Raw genomic sequence first — 20,847 nt, forward strand, 5'->3', positions numbered from 1 at the left:
CAGCATCAACGGCGTCTTCCTGTGCTCGCCCCTCACCTTCTGAGCTGAGTGTAGCAGCTCAGACGTTCAGTATGTTCTCTCACCTCTGGGCCCTCATGTAATTCCTTCAAATTTAAAGAAACAACAACAAAGAAACGCATGTCACACTGTACTCTTGCTTGTCCGTCTCTCCTGTTAGGCTAGTGGGAGCAGATCTGAAGTGCCTGGATCCCCTTGGTCCCCAGCAAAGGCCTTAGCTTATGTTAGGCACTTAAAGTTTTCCAGCAAGTGGCAAATAGAGAAGCACGTGAAGGCACTGTGGACAAACGTGGCTGGTGGGACGTAGCACCATCAACTTCATGCTCTGTCTCCCCTGCAGATGGTTTGATGGACTGCATGGACCCCGACTGCTGCCTCCAGCCCCTGTGTCACGTCAGCCCGCTGTGCCTGGGCTCCCCCGACCCTCTGGACATCATCCAGGAGACACAGGCCCCCGTGTCCCAGCAGAACCTGCACTCCTTCTACGACCGCATCAGGTTCCTCGTGGGCAGGGACAGCACACACATCATCCCGGGAGAGAACCCCTTTGACGGAGGGTGAGTCTGCTGGGCCTCAGATCCAGCCATGACTGTCTGCGGGAGAACTGAATCGCCTCGAGGGCCACGTTTGGGGTGGGTGGGAGGTGGGAGGAGGCCAGAAGGGTTCTTGATGGAATGTCAGGGGAAGCAGAGAAGCAGCCTCAGGTACCCACATTTAGAAAACTGCTATCCCAGGCATTTGGAATTTTAATGAGCAAAGTTTTGTTGTTCCCGCTGGGTGATAGATGGAGAGAGTGAGAAATCAAAGGTCCAAAGGGAATCTTGGATCAATACTCTCTTTGCAGTCGGCTATTACTGATTCTGCAGGCTCCAGACGAGCGGAAACCCTTTAACGCTGTTCAGCCTCAGAGCTGCCGTCCAGAAGGCTGTGGGGGTGGGGGAGCCCCCACTGGCATCTCAGGCCATCTGCCCATGCATTCCTTCACAGGTGTTCAGTTGTGTCCCCTACTGGACAGTTTTTTGCTGTCCACTCTGTGCCAGATCCCGTGCTGGAATCACAGAGGTGAATAGAGCACAGTCCCTGTTCATTGGTCGCTTACAGTCCACTAAGGGGATGAAAAGAGCCCCGGTGTGATAGACAAGAAAGAAATGTGCCCCCAGGGTACTCTGGGAACACAGAGGAGATACTCCTGGGTGGGGGGAAACCACGACTTAAGAACTGAGTCTTAAAGATGAGAAATGGTTCTCTTGGCCAGGGAAGGAAGGGTGTTCCAGGGAGAGGGAACAGCTGTGCAGAGACCAGGGGCCTGAAAAGGCACAGGAGCCAGCATAAGATAGCTCTCTGTTCTCTGCTCCCCAGACCAGCGTCTGTGAATGAGACATAGTATCCAAGAAGGAGCTACTTATAATAATTTCTTTTGACCGTCTTCCAATACAGGGACATCTCTTTCTCTAGGAGTCAGCACAGTTCAATTCAGCAGTTATATAGTGTGTCCCTTCTATGTCCGTGACTTCCATGCCAGAGAGTTCCAGCCCTGCAGGGACAATGGGCTGTAATGAAGGGTAGGAAGGTTGAAGGCCATCCTCAAGTTCTGTCTCAAGGGGCAGATCAGCAGTTGGGGTGCCTGGGTAGCTCAGTTGGTTGGGCGTCCGACTCTTGATTTCAGCTCAGGTCAAGACCTCATAGTTTGTGAGTTTGAGCCGAATTGGGCTCTGTGCTGACAGTGTGCCTCCTTGAGATTTTCTCTCTCTCTGCCTCTCTCTCTGCCCTTCCTCTGCTCTCTATCTCTCTTTCTCAAAATAAATAAATAAACTTTGAAAAATTAATCATGAAAGGGGAAATCAGCAGGCCTTAGTCGTCAGTTGGGCCTGAGGAATGCAGGAAAAAGAAGTCTCTTACTCAGAGGCCTCGGGAGATAGATGGTGGTGCCTTCTCCAGGCTGGTGACCTGAGAGCAGCAGGAAGGTTGGGAGCAAGGTGATGACCTCCATCCTGAGCACGCTAAGGGCAAGGAAGGGACACACCTCAGTAGGACCCCCAAGACACGTTCATAGTTCATAAGCAGTTCTGGAGCTCACACGGACATTAGAGTTATCGATCTGGGAGCCAGCAACAAGCAGGAGTCGAGACCAGGAGCGCACAGCAGTCTGCCCCAGGAGAACGTGTGAGGGGAGAAGAGCAGGGACTAAGAAGGAATGAGGGGAAGCCACCCTGGGAGGTGGCGGTATCATCCCCAGAGTGTAACTGGGAACGCAAGGAGAAGGCCTCTCTACCGGGACGGGAAGGAGCCCTGGCTCTGGGCTTCACGCCACAGGCCCAGGGGGTCGGCGGTGGGGGTGGGGTCCAGGGCATGGCCTCCCACTGCCCCAGCCCCCTCCCCACAAGGACAGGATGGGGAAGGTGAGGTGGGGGAAACACTCCGAGCCAGCGGAAGAGGCATCACAGGAGTGGGTAAAAGCATTCAAAGTGTAACCTTGTTAGAGATGAAAATGCTTGCTGTTCCAACAAATCTGTCATCTTACCCACAGAATATTGAGAACCTCAGAGGTCAGATAACCTTCCCAAATTCACAGGCTGGTCAAGTGACAGAGCCAGGAGCTGAGCTAGAGAGAGGAGAAACCTTCTCATTGATCTTGGTCAGAAACGCTGCTTTTGTCCCTGGGTAGGAAGCTTCCCGCTCTTTCATTCAGTTGCGTGATTTTGTCTGTGTGCTTGTGGGCCTTCCCGTGGCAAGCGTTCTTTTAATCAACCGGAGGTTTGAAGATTATTCCTACCAAGGGGAATAGTCCTTGCTCAGCCTTTCTTTAGCAGACCCATTATGGGATCTGATGAGGACTGTGGCCGCTTGGCTGCCCGTGGCTGTTGTGCCTAAGGAGTGCCCTGACCATGCCATCCTGGTCGGTGCCAGCAGGGACCGTGTCCCCTGCATGTCTTCTGGTGATGCACCAAGCCTGCTGCTTACGTGCCACAGATCACGGTGGGACCCACACGGGGATTTCAGGATGTTGCCCTGACGGGTCTGACCTGCCTGAAGGTGCCTGTCAAGCAGGGAGCTTGAGAAACCTGTACCGGGAGAAATGGACCTCCGAGCATGAGGGAAGAGTACAGGCCTCGGAGTCAGGCCAGTCTGTGTTTCACACCCTGGCTCTGCCACCACTGGATCCGTGGCTCTGGGCAAGTGACTTAATAAAACGAATATGTGAACGTCTCCCAGCCCTCTAAAGTGAGTCCTCCAGGAAGGGAACACATCTTACTCATTTTAGCGCTCAGTAGATGCTCAAAACAAATACGCATACTTACTGCCTTGAACAATGAAGGAATGGAAGAAAGGAAGGAGAGAGGGAGCGATGGACGGAGGAAGGATGGGAGGATACATTATCTATTTTCCTTAATTTGGGACTGAGGATTCAGAGTCCAGGGAGGTTAAATCATCTGCTAAAAATCATATTACAGATGAGCAGCAGAGGCAGGAGAAGTCGGCTCCCAGATCATTGTTTATGGATCTGTCACCTTCAGTTAAACTACAGATGCTTTGAAGGCAGAGACCATTCATCTCTCCAAACCTGTCATACTTAGGGCAGGGCCTGGAATATGGGATTCACTCTACAAATGAATGGGTAAATAGAAGCTTCTAAATGTTACTGTGAAAATTCCTTTTAGCTAATATTTGCCACGTCGTTATGTCTGTGCTCCTCGCTGTCTAGATTCACAAGGAGCAGCTATCTATCACTACGGAGTATCTCCAGACAGATTTTTATGTAAAACAAGCCCAAGCTGGAAACATGAGGCATCAGATGCTTTTCTCGTTGGACTGCCCACAGGGTATTTCGTTTTCTGATCTGGGCCAGCAATTTAGTGCTCATGTGCGTAGTTGGAATAAGTGAAACACCTGATACCAAGTTTGGGTTGTTGCTTACTTTCCTTCCCCTCGTGTGAAGGAAGGCAGCTTGATAGAAAGTGCTAGAAAGTGCCCAGAGTTTGAATCGTGGCTTTCCCTCCCACCAGCTGTGTGTGGCCTTAGAGGAAACGATGTAACCTCTGTGCATGGGCCTCCAATTATAAGTTGGCAATAACAGTGACTATTTCGTGAATGCCATTGAAAGGGTTAACTGAAATAAAGCATCCGGCACAGAACTTGGTACCTAGGAGGTCAGTAAATGGTAGGTTTATGGCGGTGGCATGGCCTAGTGAAAGAAACACAAGCTTTGGAATCAGACAACTGGATTTAAAGTCTGTTACATCCACTTTCTAGCTGTGTGACCTTGGGCAAATTCCTTAACCTCTCTGAGCTTCAGTTTCCTCATCCGTAAGAGCCGGGTAATAATGTCTACAGAGTTGCCAGGAAAATTAAATGAATGAAACACACACACACACACACACACACACACACACAAAGTACATACAGTTGTAACCTGATACCACACAAAAAACGCCTGCTAATTCGAAGATGATGACGGTGGTGGTGGTGATGGTGTGAAAAAGAGCTTCCCACTCCACTTCTTTAACTGGAAGTACAGCTTGATAGTGACCTGCCCTCTAGGGACGTCCAGCAGGCACCGAGAGAGGAGCGAGGTGTTGAATCCTTATTTGAGGAAGGGAAAAGGCAGCCTTGTGCCAGCCTGCTGTCAGCTGGGGTCCTTGTCAGGGAGGAATCCAGTGGCACTTCTCCAGAGAGGGGGGGTTTCTGATGGGCAGGCGGCCCCGACCTGGTGGCTGTGTGCGACAGTAACAAGGCCTGGGCCTGACGGAAAACCCCACACTCTCCTGCACCCCGTATGCCATGGCACAGCTTGTACAGTCCGCGTGCGAGTCCTTGGAACAGGCTTCACGATGGAGGCTGTCACCCAGAGACCCGGCGGCATCGCTGAGCCCAGCAATGACAGGCAATCCCAGAGATGCTGCTCCTTCAGGCTGCAGCCTCCCAGCCCGGAGGCTCCTGACCCGGGGCCGAGTTAAGAGCAGGAGGTTCTCCAGAGTCACGGCTGACACGTGCGGGGTCCCTTACGTTTCTGTGCGGCACCCCTGCTGGCGTCAGAGCCCCTGGGGCAGGCGGGGGGGCCTCAGGGGAGGATGGACAGCAGCGCTTCGGCAAGCGAGGGCCCCAGCCAAGCAGAGTAGGCGCTGAGCTGGGCTGGACTCCTTGGAGGAGAGCACAGAGCTTGACTCAGAAGGGCAGCAGAAGGACCGCCAGGAGGACTTGGAGTAAGGAAGGCCTCCTGTGGCTCTTCTGTGTCCCCCAGCAGGTGTTTTACACGGGTTTAATGAATACAGTAGCTCTACCTGACGTTCTGCCTCTGTCGTCCTCAACTCCACGTAAGCGATAGAGATGTGAACGGTTTCAGCTGATCGAATGCGGGTCTAAAGTAGGAGGGGACAGAGCAGACAGGAGAACCGCCATCGCCAGATTAGATGGCTTGAAGACCGACTTTCTTTCCCAGCCTGGAGGCCCACACCCTATCTGCTCAGTGGAGGCCCTCACCTGGAGTCACGGGGAAAATACAGTGTAGGGTGCCCTCTGCGTGGGAAGGAAGGGGCCACTCAGGTCTGTAGGTGGATGATGGATCCCCAACTGACCGTCCATACAGGGAGGGCAGGTAACAGGACCCAGAGTGTGGAGCTTGGAGCCCGATGGTTGGAAAAAGGAGGGAAGCATGAGACGTTTCTTCCTCAGAGAACACTCAAGGCAGCTCTGTCTGTATGACACAACTTTAGATGCATCTCCTCTTGGGAGGGACAGGCTGGACATAGGGCAGACAGATCCCTTCAGCAAATAGTTGTGGATTGCCAATGCCGGACAGGTTAGCAGATGATAGGAAGAGGTTCTGACAAAAAAGAATCACCCCTGAGTTACTTGAATATCAGTTCACAGTGTGTTTGAGGACGCTGTATTGATGACAGAAACGTGATGTTGTCAAGCCTTTCTGGGCCCCTCTAAGTCTAATAGGTTATCAGCTCACTCAGGTGAGGAAGCTGGGTAGGGGCAGTTGCCATGTAAATCAGCCGATGGGACACACTGAGCCCAAAGAGAAAAGACTTGAGGAGTCAGGGGACTCAGAAGAAGGAGGGACGGGTGATAAGGTCATTTATCACAAAGGAGGCACAGGATCATGTGCTACGGAGAGGGTCAGACCCTATGGAGAGGGGACACGGGGCAGGCCCAGAGGGGAACAGAGGTGCCACACAACACAAGCTCTGCTTGGTAAATACTGCTCTGAGCGAGGCCTGCAAGAAAAAGATACGCACCTATGCCCTCTTACCTTGAGGGCACGTCATGTGTCCCATACTGTGTTAGTTGTTGAGCCCCTGGTGCCAAGCACAGAGGTTGGCCCAGACTAAACCACACAGATCGCAGAATGAATCAGCCAATCAGCCAGTGCTGAGTGCCTGAAGAGAAGTAGAGACAGAGCGTCCCACGAGTTCAAAAGCATGACCATCACTCCCGCTGCACACCTCAGGGCTGCGTCTGGAAATGAATGAACAAACCAGCAGGTGAACTAATGAATGGAAGCTTCCGGCACGACGTGGCCTTTAGCCTGAAACAAAGATTTTAGTGAGGATGGTTGGCCGTTAAAACATTATTTATCCCACTTCAGCTCACAACAACCCATTAGTGCATCATGAAATCAATGTAGTGAGTCGAAACTATTTTTTAAAAAAAAAGTAAATTTAGACGGAAATGGGGTACAGTGGAATGGAAAATATTAGTGCAGCACCGTGACGAGGATATGTATTGCACGAAACGTGGTTGTCCGTATGTTTGCACGTGCACGCTCCTGAATAAACTGCATTGCTTAGTGTTGGCTTCAGTTGAACAGGACTTAAAAATGCATTCTAGACTGAGGAACCAGCATGACTTTCTGGGATAATCAGAGAATTGAGAGAATTTTAATGTGGCTGGAGCATAATGATGGTGATACTGTTTTCTAAATCCAAAGTCAAGAGACGTTCTCTAACCTTTGAAATCAAGATGGTCTTAGGAAGTCTGGGGTATATGATCCTGGTGTACAGAAGGGGCGTGTGGGAGAAGGAAGAACATAGGGAACTGTGCAGCGAGACAGATACAGAACTGAGAAAGGTCAGCCCCTCACCTGTTCACTAGCCAGAACAGAGTTTTTCATCTCAGGACCTAAAACTGGCTATAAAGAGAAGTGAGATAACCTTGGTGCCATGTAAGTCTTCAGAATTTCCTTCAGATCCTTTATAAAGACACAAAGTCTCAGGGCACCTGGGTGGCTCAGTTGGTTAAGCACCCAACTCTGATTTCCGCTCAGGTCATGATCTCACAGTTCATGAGTTCGAGCCCCACATTGGGCTCTGTGCTGACGGTGCAAAACCTGCGTGGGATTCGCTCTCTCCCTCTCTGTCTGTCCCTCCCCAGCTCATGCTTGCTCGCTCACTCTCTCTCCTTCAAAATAAATAAACATTTAAAAAGAGAAAAAGACACAAAGTTCCCAGGAATTTTGAAAGCCAGGGTTTCCAAGAGGGGAAAAAAAATAACAGGAGGGAAAAAAGATCATGTCTGCACCGTAATCTTTTCTCAGCGCACTGCAGACATAAAGCGACGTGCAAGGATCAGTGGCAGAGCAGTTACAGAAAAGCACTTACGTGCCACCCCACCCGCATCCCCCAGCCCCAGGCCTTCGACAGCCCTCAGCCAGCCCTCAGAGAGGCTGAGCAGTAGAGACCATCTAATGGAGCTCAAATAAACACCAGCTTCCTGACAGCTGGCTTCTGAGTGAATTTATTATTGAATTATACTCCTGCGTTTCAGAACAAGCTGAGCTGACAGGCTACCCCATCAGTTTAAGGAGAGGGGGGCAGGGAGAAAGACAATGATGAATTACCCTGACGGAAGATGGAAGAAGGGAAGGATCCTGCTTCCTCCAAAATGCCAGCCATTATATATTATTCATGTTGGTTTTTAAAAAATCCCTCCCCACATTGAAATGAATGTTTATGATGATAAAGCAACTAGGTGAATTTAATTCAGGATGCAGGCAGCAACTTCTCACATCATCCTGATGAGCAGCTAACAACTCCTCCTCTGCCACTTGATCATCCCTTTATTGATTTCAAAACCGAATACAATCTCTGTTTGCTTGGTAGCTTGAGCCGGCTCCTAGCTGTCCATCACAGGAGGCATTAGCAGAGGATGCTGTGCTTAAGCGAGAACCACTCGGGGTCTTTGTGGGGAGGGACTGCATTCAAGTCTTCGGGCAAATGAGAGCAAACGACCTTGGGCGAGCAAGGCTCCATTTCCTCATCTGTAATGTGGGGCTACCAATTCCCACCCTGCAGGTTGTTTGGAAGATTAAATGAGTTAAAACACCTGAAAGCCCGATGGCCGGCATGTAGCACACATTCAGTAATGACACCTAACGTTTACCAAGAATGTTCTGTGTGTCAGCATTGTTGGAAATGGTGTGTACATTTCCTAAGTAGTAACACCTTTACATCTCCCCCCAAACCAGATGGCATAGGGACTTCATCAGCCTTCTTTTACAGACGGGAAACGGAGGCACAGAGGATTGAGCGGCCTCGCCAAAGACACAGGGCTCGTAAGTGGCAGGGCCAGCAGGAAGCCAAGCCGAATGCCTCTGGAGCCTATGTGCCGAGCCTCCGTTCCCTGCCTGGTCCTTTATATTGCCATCTCGGCATCTTCAGTTCAGAAATCTGTACAGCGTGATTCTGCCACAACTCTACAACCCCGGCTTGCCCTGACTTTCTATCTAATACTGTACAGCGTGATGTAAAGGGGATGTGCAAGAAGTCTGTGTGCTTCAGAGCACCAGCCTCAGGGGCAGGTAGCCTGGGCTTGCATCCCAGCCCCACCCTTTGCTAGCTGTTATGACCTTGAACAAGCCTCACTCTATGCCTCACTTTCTCCATCTGTCATATGAGGATAATAACCCATACCTCATGGGGATGTCTGAGGATTAAATGAGATGTAAAACACTTATGTGTCAGGGCAGTACGCATTCAATAAGTGTTAGTGGCCCTTGTCCACTAATAGCAAGAGTTAGCATCAGCGTTAGCAAGGACATTAGTATCTGTATGGGTTTTAGTGTCACTGTGAAAACTGGGAGAAAAATGAGGATCTGAGCCAGAAGCCTATTAGTGTAGTTATAGAATTGATGCAAATGCCGTAGCACCATGGCAGGTAGAGGTGAATGGACCTTGAGATCATCAGGTAGAAGAGGAAACTTTTTGAGGTCAGAGAAAGCTCTTGGCTCAGCAGGGTAGGAACAGGACTCTCCTGAGTCCTAAGTGAGGGCTCTCTCAAGCAGTAATTCTAGTGTTTATAAATCAGGGACTTATGACACCCTGATAAATTTCGAGCAACGAGAAGTAAAAACATTGGAAAGCCATGCATCACGTTACTAAGACTGGCCTCAGTGGAGTTCTTAGGGTCAGGACTTATCAGATACCTCTGCAGTGAGTCTAACCAGCCCTCCAGTCTGATCCTGGAGGCATCAGAAGTTGGCTACAAGCGAGCCCCGCAGTGCTGGGCTGTGATGGGCTGTGATGTGGACAGAAGCTGCTACCTCAGGACAGTGTTCTGGCAGAAGAGAGAGCTGTGCCCACCTGCCTCCCCCGCTTCTGCCTTCCCCTTCCCCGCCTCTGCCTCCCTCTTCCCCTCCCACCCCGGCAGGACCCCGCACATCCAACCTGTAGGCCTCTAGCACCAACCCCAATCCAAAGAGAAGGCGTAGAGCAGCCCCAGCTGCTCAGTCTCAGGTCCTTCAAATGCTCTGCTATCTGACCATTGGCTTACCAGCTCTGCGATGCGGGTTTCTGCCCTGGCCCAGAATCCTAACCTCACTTTCTGTGCCCCAGTTCCTGAGACGAGCAACCCAGGACCCCTGCCACCCAAGGACTCAAGTCTTTCCTTCTCTTGCCAGGCTCCTACCCTTGCCACATCTGGTCCTGGAGCTCCATCCCTGCTCTGCTCAGGAACTTGGGCATTATTGCCTGGTAACACACAGGACATCCACATCCAGCCACCCCTGGGAGCCACCTCATCATGGCTATGCCCCTGTCAGATCCTCCTCCCCTGTCCCTAGAATGACTGTTGACTTTAAACACCACCTGTCAATAGCTGTATGCCTCAGACTCAGTCTGCTGAGTGGATTTTCTGCATGCCCCTTTCCGCATCTCTGCCCAGCATTGTCCCCAACCTAGGAAGTGAGTCTAATTGTGGTCCATCCCTATCTCCCCTTTTGGAGTGAAACAACAGAAGTCTCCCTTTTCCAGGAGAAAGCAGAACCCGTCCTGTGCTCTGACAGGAAGACAGGACACACAGTCCCCTGAATGGACTTAAACACTGAGAGACTTTATGTGGAGTCACACTTTAGCAGAAGTGCCTCAAGTTTTTCTAACAGCACAAACCATCTCCTGAGAATTCTTAGAAGCAGGCCTCTTGATTCGAAGCACAGAGAACAGCCTTTTGGGACATGTCTCATACCTTCCATGTCCCTGTCCCCACTCTTTCTAAGCATTCCAGGCAGGAGACTTGCTCCTCCAAAATGATCTCCACTGGCCAGCCTCTGTCAGGACTGTTTCTCCTTTGCCACAGCCAATGAATTCGTTTCTGTGACATAGAGTGTTATGAATAGTCAAGGGCTCTGTTCTCGTGTGCACCTCTGTCAGCCAGCAGAATATTCCAGAGGGCTCCTGTGGGAGATGACTCAGCCCGAAGCATCAGCATTCAGCAGTCAGGTTGCCTACAGGCTTGGGTGATCTGAGCTGCAGCCTGAAAGCTCATGCTCCCCTAGAATCTGAAGGACTCAACAGCCGCATGAAGCCAGGAGGTCACAGAATGGTGGCTTCTGGGCTCTGCAGGAGGCACAGCCTGGGGGCTTAGGAGACACTAACAGTTGCCAGACCATCTTGTCACTAGATGCCCCCAGGTGGTGTCAGGGCACTATAGCAGACCTGTCAATGTCCCAGGTTTGATGTCTGATAGAGAGGATCCCTGCCCAGCTCCAGACATCACATACCTCACCTATAAATGAGGGGCTTGGATTCAGTCCCCGCAAGGAACTTTCTTAGCTGAAAAATTAAATTTCTGTTAATCTGAAGAAGATTGTGGATTTCTCCTGCTATCTCCCTAGACATATACAAAATAGTCTGAGAGAAGAAGCTTTTTCTGAATGAACTGGAGTACTTCCCTGTGATGTTTATTCCATATACCCAGCAGGTGATCTGGAAGCCTCTGGTAGAGTCTGAACTGAACCCAATTCCAAATGGAAGAACAAAAATCAGGGTACATGGGCAGAGCCTGGGGCTTGATTCTAGCTGTAGGAAAGTTTGTAGGTCATGTTGGCATGACCTGGGAGGCAGCATCCGTTTTTATCCCATACTTGTTATACTTCCAGATATGACGATTTTTTTTTAAATGATGATATTCATTCCAGAATCTGAGTTCCTCAGACACAGAGATTGTGTCTCATTTATTGTTAGTTATTCAACTGCTTAGAATACGATAGGAAATAAAACAGAAACTACAGGCACTGCCCTCCTGCAGTTTCCATAAGTAAATAAGAAAATGGATAAATAAATACTACCCAGCACTGTGTCCATCTAGTACATAGTAGGTGCTCAATTAAAGATCCAATAACTGAACCCTATTTTTATTTACCAGACCTCTGTCTGAGTTTCTCTTCCCTCAACCCGTATCTATCCTTTTCTTTGGGCTAATTGAAATAACTATACTCATTTCTTTTTTTTGCCTTCATCATTTTCTTTCATTCATTCGTGTGATATTCATTTATTTCTTTCCTCAACATTTACTGAATGAATCCTATACACCTAGTCCTGTGCTGGGCACTGGACTTAAAAGGTGGGAAGAACACGGTTGTTACCCTCAAAGAACTGGCAATCTAGAAAAGAAGATGAGATGTTTGAACTAGCGAATACACTTTAGTGGGATGAATATATTGTGTTTTGTTCATTAAAGCAGGGAGTGCCTTCTTTGTACTGGGGAAATAAGGAAGAGCTTCACTGAAAAGCAGACCTTCAAGGAGAGGTTAGTAAGAATGAGAAAGACATTTGAGGCAGATGAAGTAGCATAGACAAAGGCAGAGAGGCATGGAAATGCATGCCAGGGCGACGATATGAGACGTAAATTTCACATGGCAGCAACACAGGATATGAGAATGGCAAAACGGGACGTAGCCTGCAGAGGCCAGCAGGGGCCAGATCCTGAAGGATCTTAAATGCCAAGCTGAAGACTATGGGCTTTGTCTGGAGACGGTGGGATACTGCGGAAAATGACTTGTATAGCACAGAGTTTCTTGTGCTATGGTAAAAGAACAGTGATAAAGTTTGGACAGTTGGGGAGCTCAGATCTACACGGTGCCTGAAGGGAAGATCGAGTCCAATTCCCTGCCCTCCCAATAAGTCAGGAACATCAAAAGTTAAGTGATTAGATCAAGTTCTATCATTTTTGGCCTAAGGTCAGTGAAAGAAACCTAGGAAGAGCTTTGAAATAAGTGAAAAAGAATGAAGCACAACTAGAAGGTAACTTTTGAATATAATAATCAATAGCACATTGAAGATTATTTCATTAAAAGAAATCACAAACACACACCACTGTAACTCTAGCACAGTACCGTGGTCCCGAGATGGGTGCCCAATGTGGTCCATGAGGTACAGGGAGAAAATTAGAGTGTCTACCTGTATTGACTTTTTACCTTAAAAAGTCATGTTTTAGTCAATGTTTTAGTCATATAGGACACTAGGTTTTCACTCATTTGCTCCCTTGGTCCCAATGTTAGTTGGTAACAAGGTGTTCTTAGAGAGACAGTGAGCCTGTGCTGGTTGATTCTGGTGTATTACAACATGACTGCAGTGTGTGTGTGTGTGTGTGTGTGTGTGTGTGTGTGTGTGTAAAATCTAGTTTCAAATAAACCTACGCATCAAATGGTCCGGTGCCATAGAAAGATCCTTGTAGAGTAGCTGCAGATCAAGGACAATACAGTGTGAGTACAAGCAAACAAACAAAACAAAACAAAAATGGCAGAGCTGGTACTTCTAGTATAGTCTTCTCAATTCCGCTATCAAGTGAAAACCAATAAGGTTCATTTTCATCAGATCGAACAGAAAGGTAACCAAGATTCAAAGTTTTCAAGAATCTAAAAAATGTTAATCCAAAGACTCAGCGTTATCAAGAAGACTATTTGAAATACAGGCATGCCTCAGAGACATTACAGGTTCCATTCCAGATCACTGTAGAAAAGCAAATAGTGCGATAAAGGAAAGCAAGTGAATTTTTCGTTTCCCAGTGCATATAAAAGTTAGATTTAAATTCTATTATAGACTATTAAGTGTGAAATATAATTATCTCTTAAAAACAATGTACATACCTTAATTCAAAAATAACTTCATTGCTAAAGAATTCTAACCATCATCAGAGCTTTCAGTGAATCATAATTTTTTTTTTTTTTTTTTTTTTTTGCTGGTCAAGGGTCTTGCCTTGATGCTGATGATGGCTGCTGACTGCTCAGGGTGGTGGTTGCTGGTCAAGGGTCTTGCCTTGATGCTGATGATGGCTGCTGACTGCTCAGGGTGGTGGTTGCTGGTCAAGGGTCTTGCCTTGATGCTGATGATGGCTGCTGACTGCTCAGGGTGGTGGTTGCTGAAAGTTGGGTGGCCAAGGCAGCTTCTTAAAACAAGTCAACAATGGGGGCGCCTGGGTGGCTCAGTCGGTTGAGCATCCGACTCTTGATTTGGGCTCAGGTCATGATCCCAGGGTCATGGGATCAAGTCCTGCATCAGGTTCCACACTGGGAGTGGAGCCTACTTAAGAATTCTCTCTCCCTCTATCCCTCTCCCGCTTACACTCTCTCTCAAAAATAATAATGCTAATGATGACAAAAATGAAGTTTGCCACATTGATTGACTCTTGCTTGCAAGAACAATTTGTCTGTAACATGCGATGCTGTTTGACAGCATTTTACCCACAACAGAACTTCTTTCAAAACTGGAGTCCATCCTCTCACACCTGCCACCGCTTTCCAAATAAGTTTCTGTTATATTGTAAATCCTTTGTGTCAGTTCAGCAATCTTCACAGCATCTTTACCAGGAGTAGATCCCATCTCAAGAAAACACTTTCTTTGCTCATCCATGAGAAGCCACTCCTCATCTGGTCAAGTTTTATTATGAGATTTGCCCTAATTCAGCTATGTCTTCAGGCTCCGCCTATAATTCTAGTTCTCTTGGTCTTTCTACCACATCTTCAGTTACTTCCTCCACTGAGGTCTTGAACCCCTCAAAGTCACCCGTGAGGGTTAGAGTCCACTTCTTCCAAATTCCTATTCATGTTGATATTTTGACCTCATAAATCACAAGTGTTCTTCAAGGCATCTAGAATGGTGAATCCTTTCCAGAAGGCTTTCAATTTACTTTGTCCAGACCCACTAGAGGAATTTCTATCTATGGCAGCTATAGCCTTATGATATGTATTTCTTAAAATAATAAGACTTGAAAATCAAAATGACTCCTTGATCCACAGGCTGTAGGATGGATGTTGCGTTCGCGGTTATGAAAACAACATTCATCTCGTACATCTCCATCAACGCTCTCAGGTGACCAGATGCATTGTCAGTGAACAGAAATATTTTGAAAGGAATCTGTTTTTCTGGGCAGTAGGTCCAAACAGGAGGGTTTTAAATATTCAATAACCATGTTTTAAACAGAGTGCTGTCTTCTAGGCTTTGATGTCCCATTTATAGAGCACAGGCAGAGGAGATTCTTAAGGGCCCTAGGATTCGCAGAGTGGTACGTCAGCACTGGTTTCAACTTCAAGCCACCAGCTGCATTAGCCCCTAACAAGAGGATCAGCCTGTTCTTTGAAGCTTTGAAGCCAGGTGCTGACTTCTCCACTCCAGCTATGGAAGTCCTAGATGGCATCTTCTTTCAAGAGACGGCTGTTTCATCTCCATTGAAAATCTGTTGAGTGTAGCCACCTTCATGAGTTATCCTAGCTAGATCTTCTGGATAACTTGCTGCAGCTTCTCCATCAGCACTTGCTGCCTCGCCTTGCACTTTCGTGTTACAGAGACAGCTGCTTTCCCTAAATCTCATGAACCAATCCCTGCTAGCTTCCACCTTTTCTTCTGCAGCTTCCTCACCCTCTCTCAGCCTTCAGAGAATTGAAGAGAGTTAGAGCCTTGCTCTGGAGGATTTGGCTTTGGCTCAAGAGACTGTTGTAGCTGGTTTGATCTTCTATCCAGACTACTCACACTTTCTCCATACCAGCAATAAGGCTGTTTTGTTTTCTTATCATCGTGTGTTCACTGGAGGAGCACTTTTAATTTCCTTCACGAACTTTTCCTTTGCATTCACAACTTGGCTAACTATTGCATGAGTCCTAGCTCTCAGCCTACCTCAGCTTTTGTAGCGTGCCTTCCTTACTAAGCTTAATCATTTCTAGTTTTTGGTTTAAAATGCTGGAACACTTAGGAGCCATTTTATGGTTATTAACTGGCCTAATTCCAATATTGTCGTGTCTCAGTGAATAGAGAAGCCTGAGTAAAGGGAGAAAGACAGGAGAGCAGCTCAGGAGAAAGACAGGAACAGTCAGAACATACCCAACATTTATCCATTAAGCTCACCATCTTACATGGGCATGGTTCATGGTGCCCCGAAACAATTACAGTAGTGATATCAAAGCTCACTGATCACAGATCACTATAACAAAGAAGATAATAATGGAAAAGTTCGACATGTTGCAAGAATTACCAAAATGTGACACAGAGACATGAAGTAAACACATGCTGTTGGAAAAATGGCGCCAATAAACTTGCTTGTTACAAGGTTGCCACAAACCTTCAGTTTGTAAAAATGCAGCATCCGTGAAGCACAATGAAAGGAAGTGTGCCTGTGTGCATTTTTATCCATTAAACCTTGCACTAGCTGCATATGATTAGTGTTAGCTAATGACGGCTGCACATGTGTATAATTTATTAATATATATAAAGACATCCACAAAGCCTGCTCAAAAATGTTTACAAAAAAGGTGTATACTCAAAAAGAGCCTTAAGAGCCCTTCTCTGGTGATATGAACTCTGATTTTTTGAGGCAGCTAAAACAAACTGAGATTCTCGATTCCTTGGGTGTGTATGTATGCCAGACGGTAAGTAGTTTGAGAGGTGAAGTGACTTTCCCAGAGTTCCCATGGATAATAAATGATGAGTCCTTAGACTTTCTTTTCTCACCTTCCCAGTGAGAAGTTTAAAAGTTTAGGAGGAAGGTCTCTTCTAACACATTATGACCAGTGGGTTCCCAAGAATTTGTTTACAGGTGGAAGATGTCAGGCTAGAAAAGCTAGTGAAGGAAACTGAGGCAGAGCCCTGAGATGGAAAGGCAGAAAGAGAGGCCAGCACAACAGCTAGTGTGTCCAGGCTGGAAGGAGGGTCTCGGAGGCTACAGTGTGGATAAGGTCAGGCTTGGACAGAAACCCCCTTGCTGGGGTGGTTTGACAGCCCCATGAAGTGGGTTTCTCATTTGGGCCCAAGTAAGGTTCTTACGAGACGTTGAATAAAGTCTAGGAGATGCTGGGAAGATCGCCAGTCAATCAGCTGGAGCTAGCAGACAACAGTTTAAGGGTTCTTACAGGTCAGGCATATAAATCTGTCTAAAGTATGTAACACAGAGGAGTGATTTTCATAAACGAGTGGCACCGAGTATCAAATACTTTAAATCAGAGAAGAGCTAAAGTTACCTCTTGCCACCTAGATCCCAAGTGATGATTCCGTTCTCCTGAATACCAGTTTCCTTAGCTGTTCTCATTTAATAACTAAAAAGTTAAAGCTGCAGCTTTTCTCCCCTCATCTTCCTTTATCTGCATGCATAGTAGGCATTGAATAACAAATCTGACTTAATTTCCGGCATTCGTTTTTTGTGTTCCTTTTTTTTTTAAGTTTTCGAAAAAGAGGTACAGATAGGAGGCTATAGACTCAAGGTAGAAAGACTGCAAGCTGAGATGGCGTGGATCCTCCAGGGGAAGGAGCCCAGCCTTGGGATGCAGTTTGGGCTGATCCACTAAAAAGGCCCAGACCCTCCAGCCCTCGGTTCCTTGGCCACATCCCCATCAAGGTCAAGTAGCTCTGAGTTCTCAGGCGTCACCCCCACCCCCTTCAGTGACAGAAACACATCAGTTCTTTATTCGTTCAATGAATAATTTATCAAGAGCTTACTCTGTGCTATGCATTCAGATTCCAGGGCAAATACCAGTTTTAGTGGACGCTCTCTTTTGCCCACTTAGACATGAACATCAGTTATGCCCAATGCTAAGAATGTAGCGGTGAAGGAGATGTGGCCCCTGTCTTCAAGGAGCTCATGGGTCTGCCTGGGAGGAAGATTGCCCCAGTGGTTTTACGGAAGTAGGCCAGAGGGGTGGGAGTGTGGGGTACCATTCGATGCATGCAGGTGGGTTTCAGGATAGGTAGAAGTTTCCGTAGAGAGCGAACAGTTCGGAGGTAAGTATCAGGATTATATGAACTCCATGAAGATTCTAAAGCTAGGGATGATAGGGCTACTTGAGCTAGAATGGGTAGCACTATATTAAAACCATTATACATATTTTTTAAAGATAATTTATTGTCAACTTAGCTAGCATAGAGGGTAGACAGTGTGCTCTTGACTTCAGGGGTAGTAGATTCCCGTGATTTTCACTTACATACAACACCCAGTGCCTATCCCAAGTGCCCTCCTCAATGCCTATCACCCATTTTCCCCTCTCCTCCACACCCTCCCCCCCATCAACGCTCACTTTGTTCTCTGTATTTAAGAGTCTCTTATGGCCTGCCTCCCTCTCTGCTTGAAACTACTTTTTCCCTTTCCCTTCCTCCATGGTCTCTGTTAAGTTTCTCATTCTTAAACATGCATTGGATTCTATTTGACATCAGGATGGGAAAAACTTCAGCTACATGGGCCGCTGAGAATGGAGGTCCAGAGAGGTCAGATGATTCTCCAAAGTCCTGTAGTTAGTTACCAGAGTCAGAAGTAGGAACCGACCCCCTGCCCAGGGCGCTTCCCAGCCCATCCCCTACCCCGCCTCCTTGACTGACAGTTGAGATTAGCTTCTTATTTGCTTGATTTTGTTTCGAGGTGTTTCTGTCTCTCCAACAGTTTCCCCTCTTGACTCCCAACCTGGCCGCTGTACTCAGGAAGCAGTCAGGCAGATCTTCCTCCTCACGGGTGTCAGCAAGGGCACCTCAGTCAGGCCCTGAGCGTGATTGGACTAATGCCAGCTCATTTGAGGCGCACCCCCACCCCCTTGGCCTGGCACGAGCGCTCCTTCCTGGCAGAGTTCACTCAACCTAATTGCCTGTTTTGTGCCCCAGCTGCCTGACATATGCCAAACCCATGTGTTGATTCACTTATGTCAGAGACAGCTACACTCGAGCATTTCAGGTTGGCTCTGGTGAGCTCCAGCAAGCAACCGGGGATAGTAATTCCCGCATTTAAAACCCTCTCATCTAACACAGTACACAGTGCCTAGCTTATTAAGTAGGTGCCCCGGTTTTTTAATTAGAGTGAATTTTAGTGGCTGCAGGTACCTAAGATAGTAGTAAGAGTAAAGATCTGGAAGTCAGAAGTCCTAGCTTTGAGTGTCCACTCAGCCAGTTTTTTGCTCTATGACCTTGAGCAAGTCATTCCTTTCTGAGCTTCAAGTACTTGATCATTTCTCCCCTAATAGACACTCAAGGAGCAATGTCCGTGCTTGCCCTAGCCCCAGGGGATGTGGTCAGAGCCCTCCTCTGACTCGCATGCAAGCATGTAAGACAGCTATGTAAATGTGAATGATAGAATTCTGTGACTGTCACGGTCATGGAGAGATCCTTGGAAGTATCTAGGGGAGCCTAGAGGAAGAGGTGATTAGTTGTGCCAGGAAGACTTGGTATCAACCTCACTGAGGTGATGACAGCTTAGATGGGACCCTGAGGACAAGGAGAAAATAATACCCCAAAACTCGGTTATGCCCAGATAGTGACCAAAGGAAAGCAAAACCTGTCAAATATAGGACTGGTGAGAGGAGGGCCATATGAAGCAGCCGGAAAGCCAAGTTTGTGATAACACTTTGCACCCCATGTTACTGACTTCTTGCCAAGGTGTGGTCTTCCGTTGTAGAATTTCACGGTCCGAGCATTAACTAGTTGTCAGCCACATTGACCCTTAGTGTGGGGTCTGTTCCCGTGGCATACAGCAGCCGAGGGCTCATGCCCGCTTACGAGAACTGATTGTTAAATGTTCAGGAATTTTGCAGGCTAGTTTTTGAACACTACTCTTATGAAAAAATAAAGTGTATGAAATTAAAATTAAATAAATTTTATTAAGGGGCGCCTGGGTGGCGCAGTCGGTTAAGCGTCCGACTTCAGCCAGGTCACGATCTCGCGGTCCGTGAGTTCGAGCCCCGCGTCGGGCTTTGGGCTGATGGCTCGGAGCCTGGAGCCTGTTTCCAATTCTGTGTCTCCCTCTCTCTCTGTCCCTCCCCCGTTCATGCTCTGTCTCTCTCTGTCCCAAAAATAAATAAACGTTGAAAAAAAAAAGAATATTAAATAAATTTTATTAAAAACAAAGATAATCAACACTCATCACTTCCTAATTATTTTACTATATTCCACTATTCTCGTTCTCCTAAGTTTATTAGGACTCTTGTGTCTTGTGGAGGAAGGACTTGGTAATAGGGTCCTACTGTGCATCTCTTCCCAAGTCTGGGTTCAGTGACATCTCGTTAATAGCATGAAATCGGCCAGGGTGGAAGTATTTACACCACAGAAATAGGCAAACGCTACCAATGAAAGCTATTTTTCTTTTGAAAGCCAAGTATTAAATGTTTACCAGTATACCACGGGTGGTATCCATTCAATAAATGGGATGAAGGGAGAAAGCATTTGGAAGCCCAGGACGCACATCTTTTCACACCTCCCTGCACAAAAAAAAAAAAAAAAAAAGCACAGCATGAGACACATTTCAGAGGCCTCCACAGAGCCAACTTCCCCCATCTCCTTTGTCCCAGAGAGGGCTTCGTGTTAAATTGGGTTTTCTTGACAACTGAAAATCATGGTTAAACAGGAGGAGGATGGAAGTGTTTTTCTCCAGGACCTAATTCCTGAGCCAAATGCCTGTTTTGGCAAGAGGCCTCTGTGGTGTACGGGGGTACAGGGAGTCAACTTAATCTTCTCCAGAACCCAAGCAACCCACGGGACCCTGGGCTAAAATTACATCTGCTCTGGCTGGCCGAAGTGAAGGCTACGTGATAGCCAAACGGTGCTGATTTAACATTTCCCAATGATCAGGAAACCTCCAAAGACAGATCAGTCAGAGGAGGCTGGCCCGCATGTGTATGAGGGGTCAGCAGCCAGGGCAGCCCCCAAAAGGAAACCATCCCCGGAGGGCTAGTTGCCATCCAAGCAGAATCTGAAGGCACATATGTCAGGACAAGGCTGGACAGTCGCCAGCACCAGGATGAGATCTGTTAGTAATTCTTTGGAAGGACAAAGTTCCAGCAATAAGAAATTCAATTTTCCTCCATTAAAGAAGGCATCTCTCAGTACCAGCTGAATACAATTGATGGAATAAATCTTTCCCATTAGTGGAGAGATAATTTCACATAAATGTATTGGGAGACCTTCAGAGCAGGACTGAGAGTCTTTGCTGAGCCTCACCGCTTAACTTGTTTGTCGTGTAATTGCATTTAGACCAAGGGCCTCGGAAGGAAACCGCTGACTGAATTAGCATTAACCAGATTGGGTGTAGTGAGGTGAGGTGAGGTGAGGTGGGGTGGGGTGGGGTGGGGTGGGCGGGGTGGGGGAGGGGAGC

General features: G+C 47.5%; 1 protein-coding gene across 9 annotated transcripts in view; it reads left to right on the forward strand.

The window, feature by feature from the left end:
• The window catches only part of TENM4 (teneurin transmembrane protein 4), a 744,941-nt gene that overhangs the window by 648,323 nt on the left and 75,771 nt on the right, over positions 1-20,847 (forward strand). For all 9 annotated transcript variants that reach the window (XM_023238928.2, XM_045038070.1, XM_045038066.1 and 6 more), the window contains one exon: positions 359-575. In XM_023238928.2, coding sequence (XP_023094696.2) covers positions 359-575 — 217 coding nt within the window. The remainder of the gene's footprint in view (positions 1-358; positions 576-20,847) is intronic.

This window comes from Felis catus, chromosome D1, assembly GCF_018350175.1.
Source record: "Felis catus isolate Fca126 chromosome D1, F.catus_Fca126_mat1.0, whole genome shotgun sequence".
NCBI classification, from domain to species: domain Eukaryota; kingdom Metazoa; phylum Chordata; class Mammalia; order Carnivora; family Felidae; genus Felis; species Felis catus.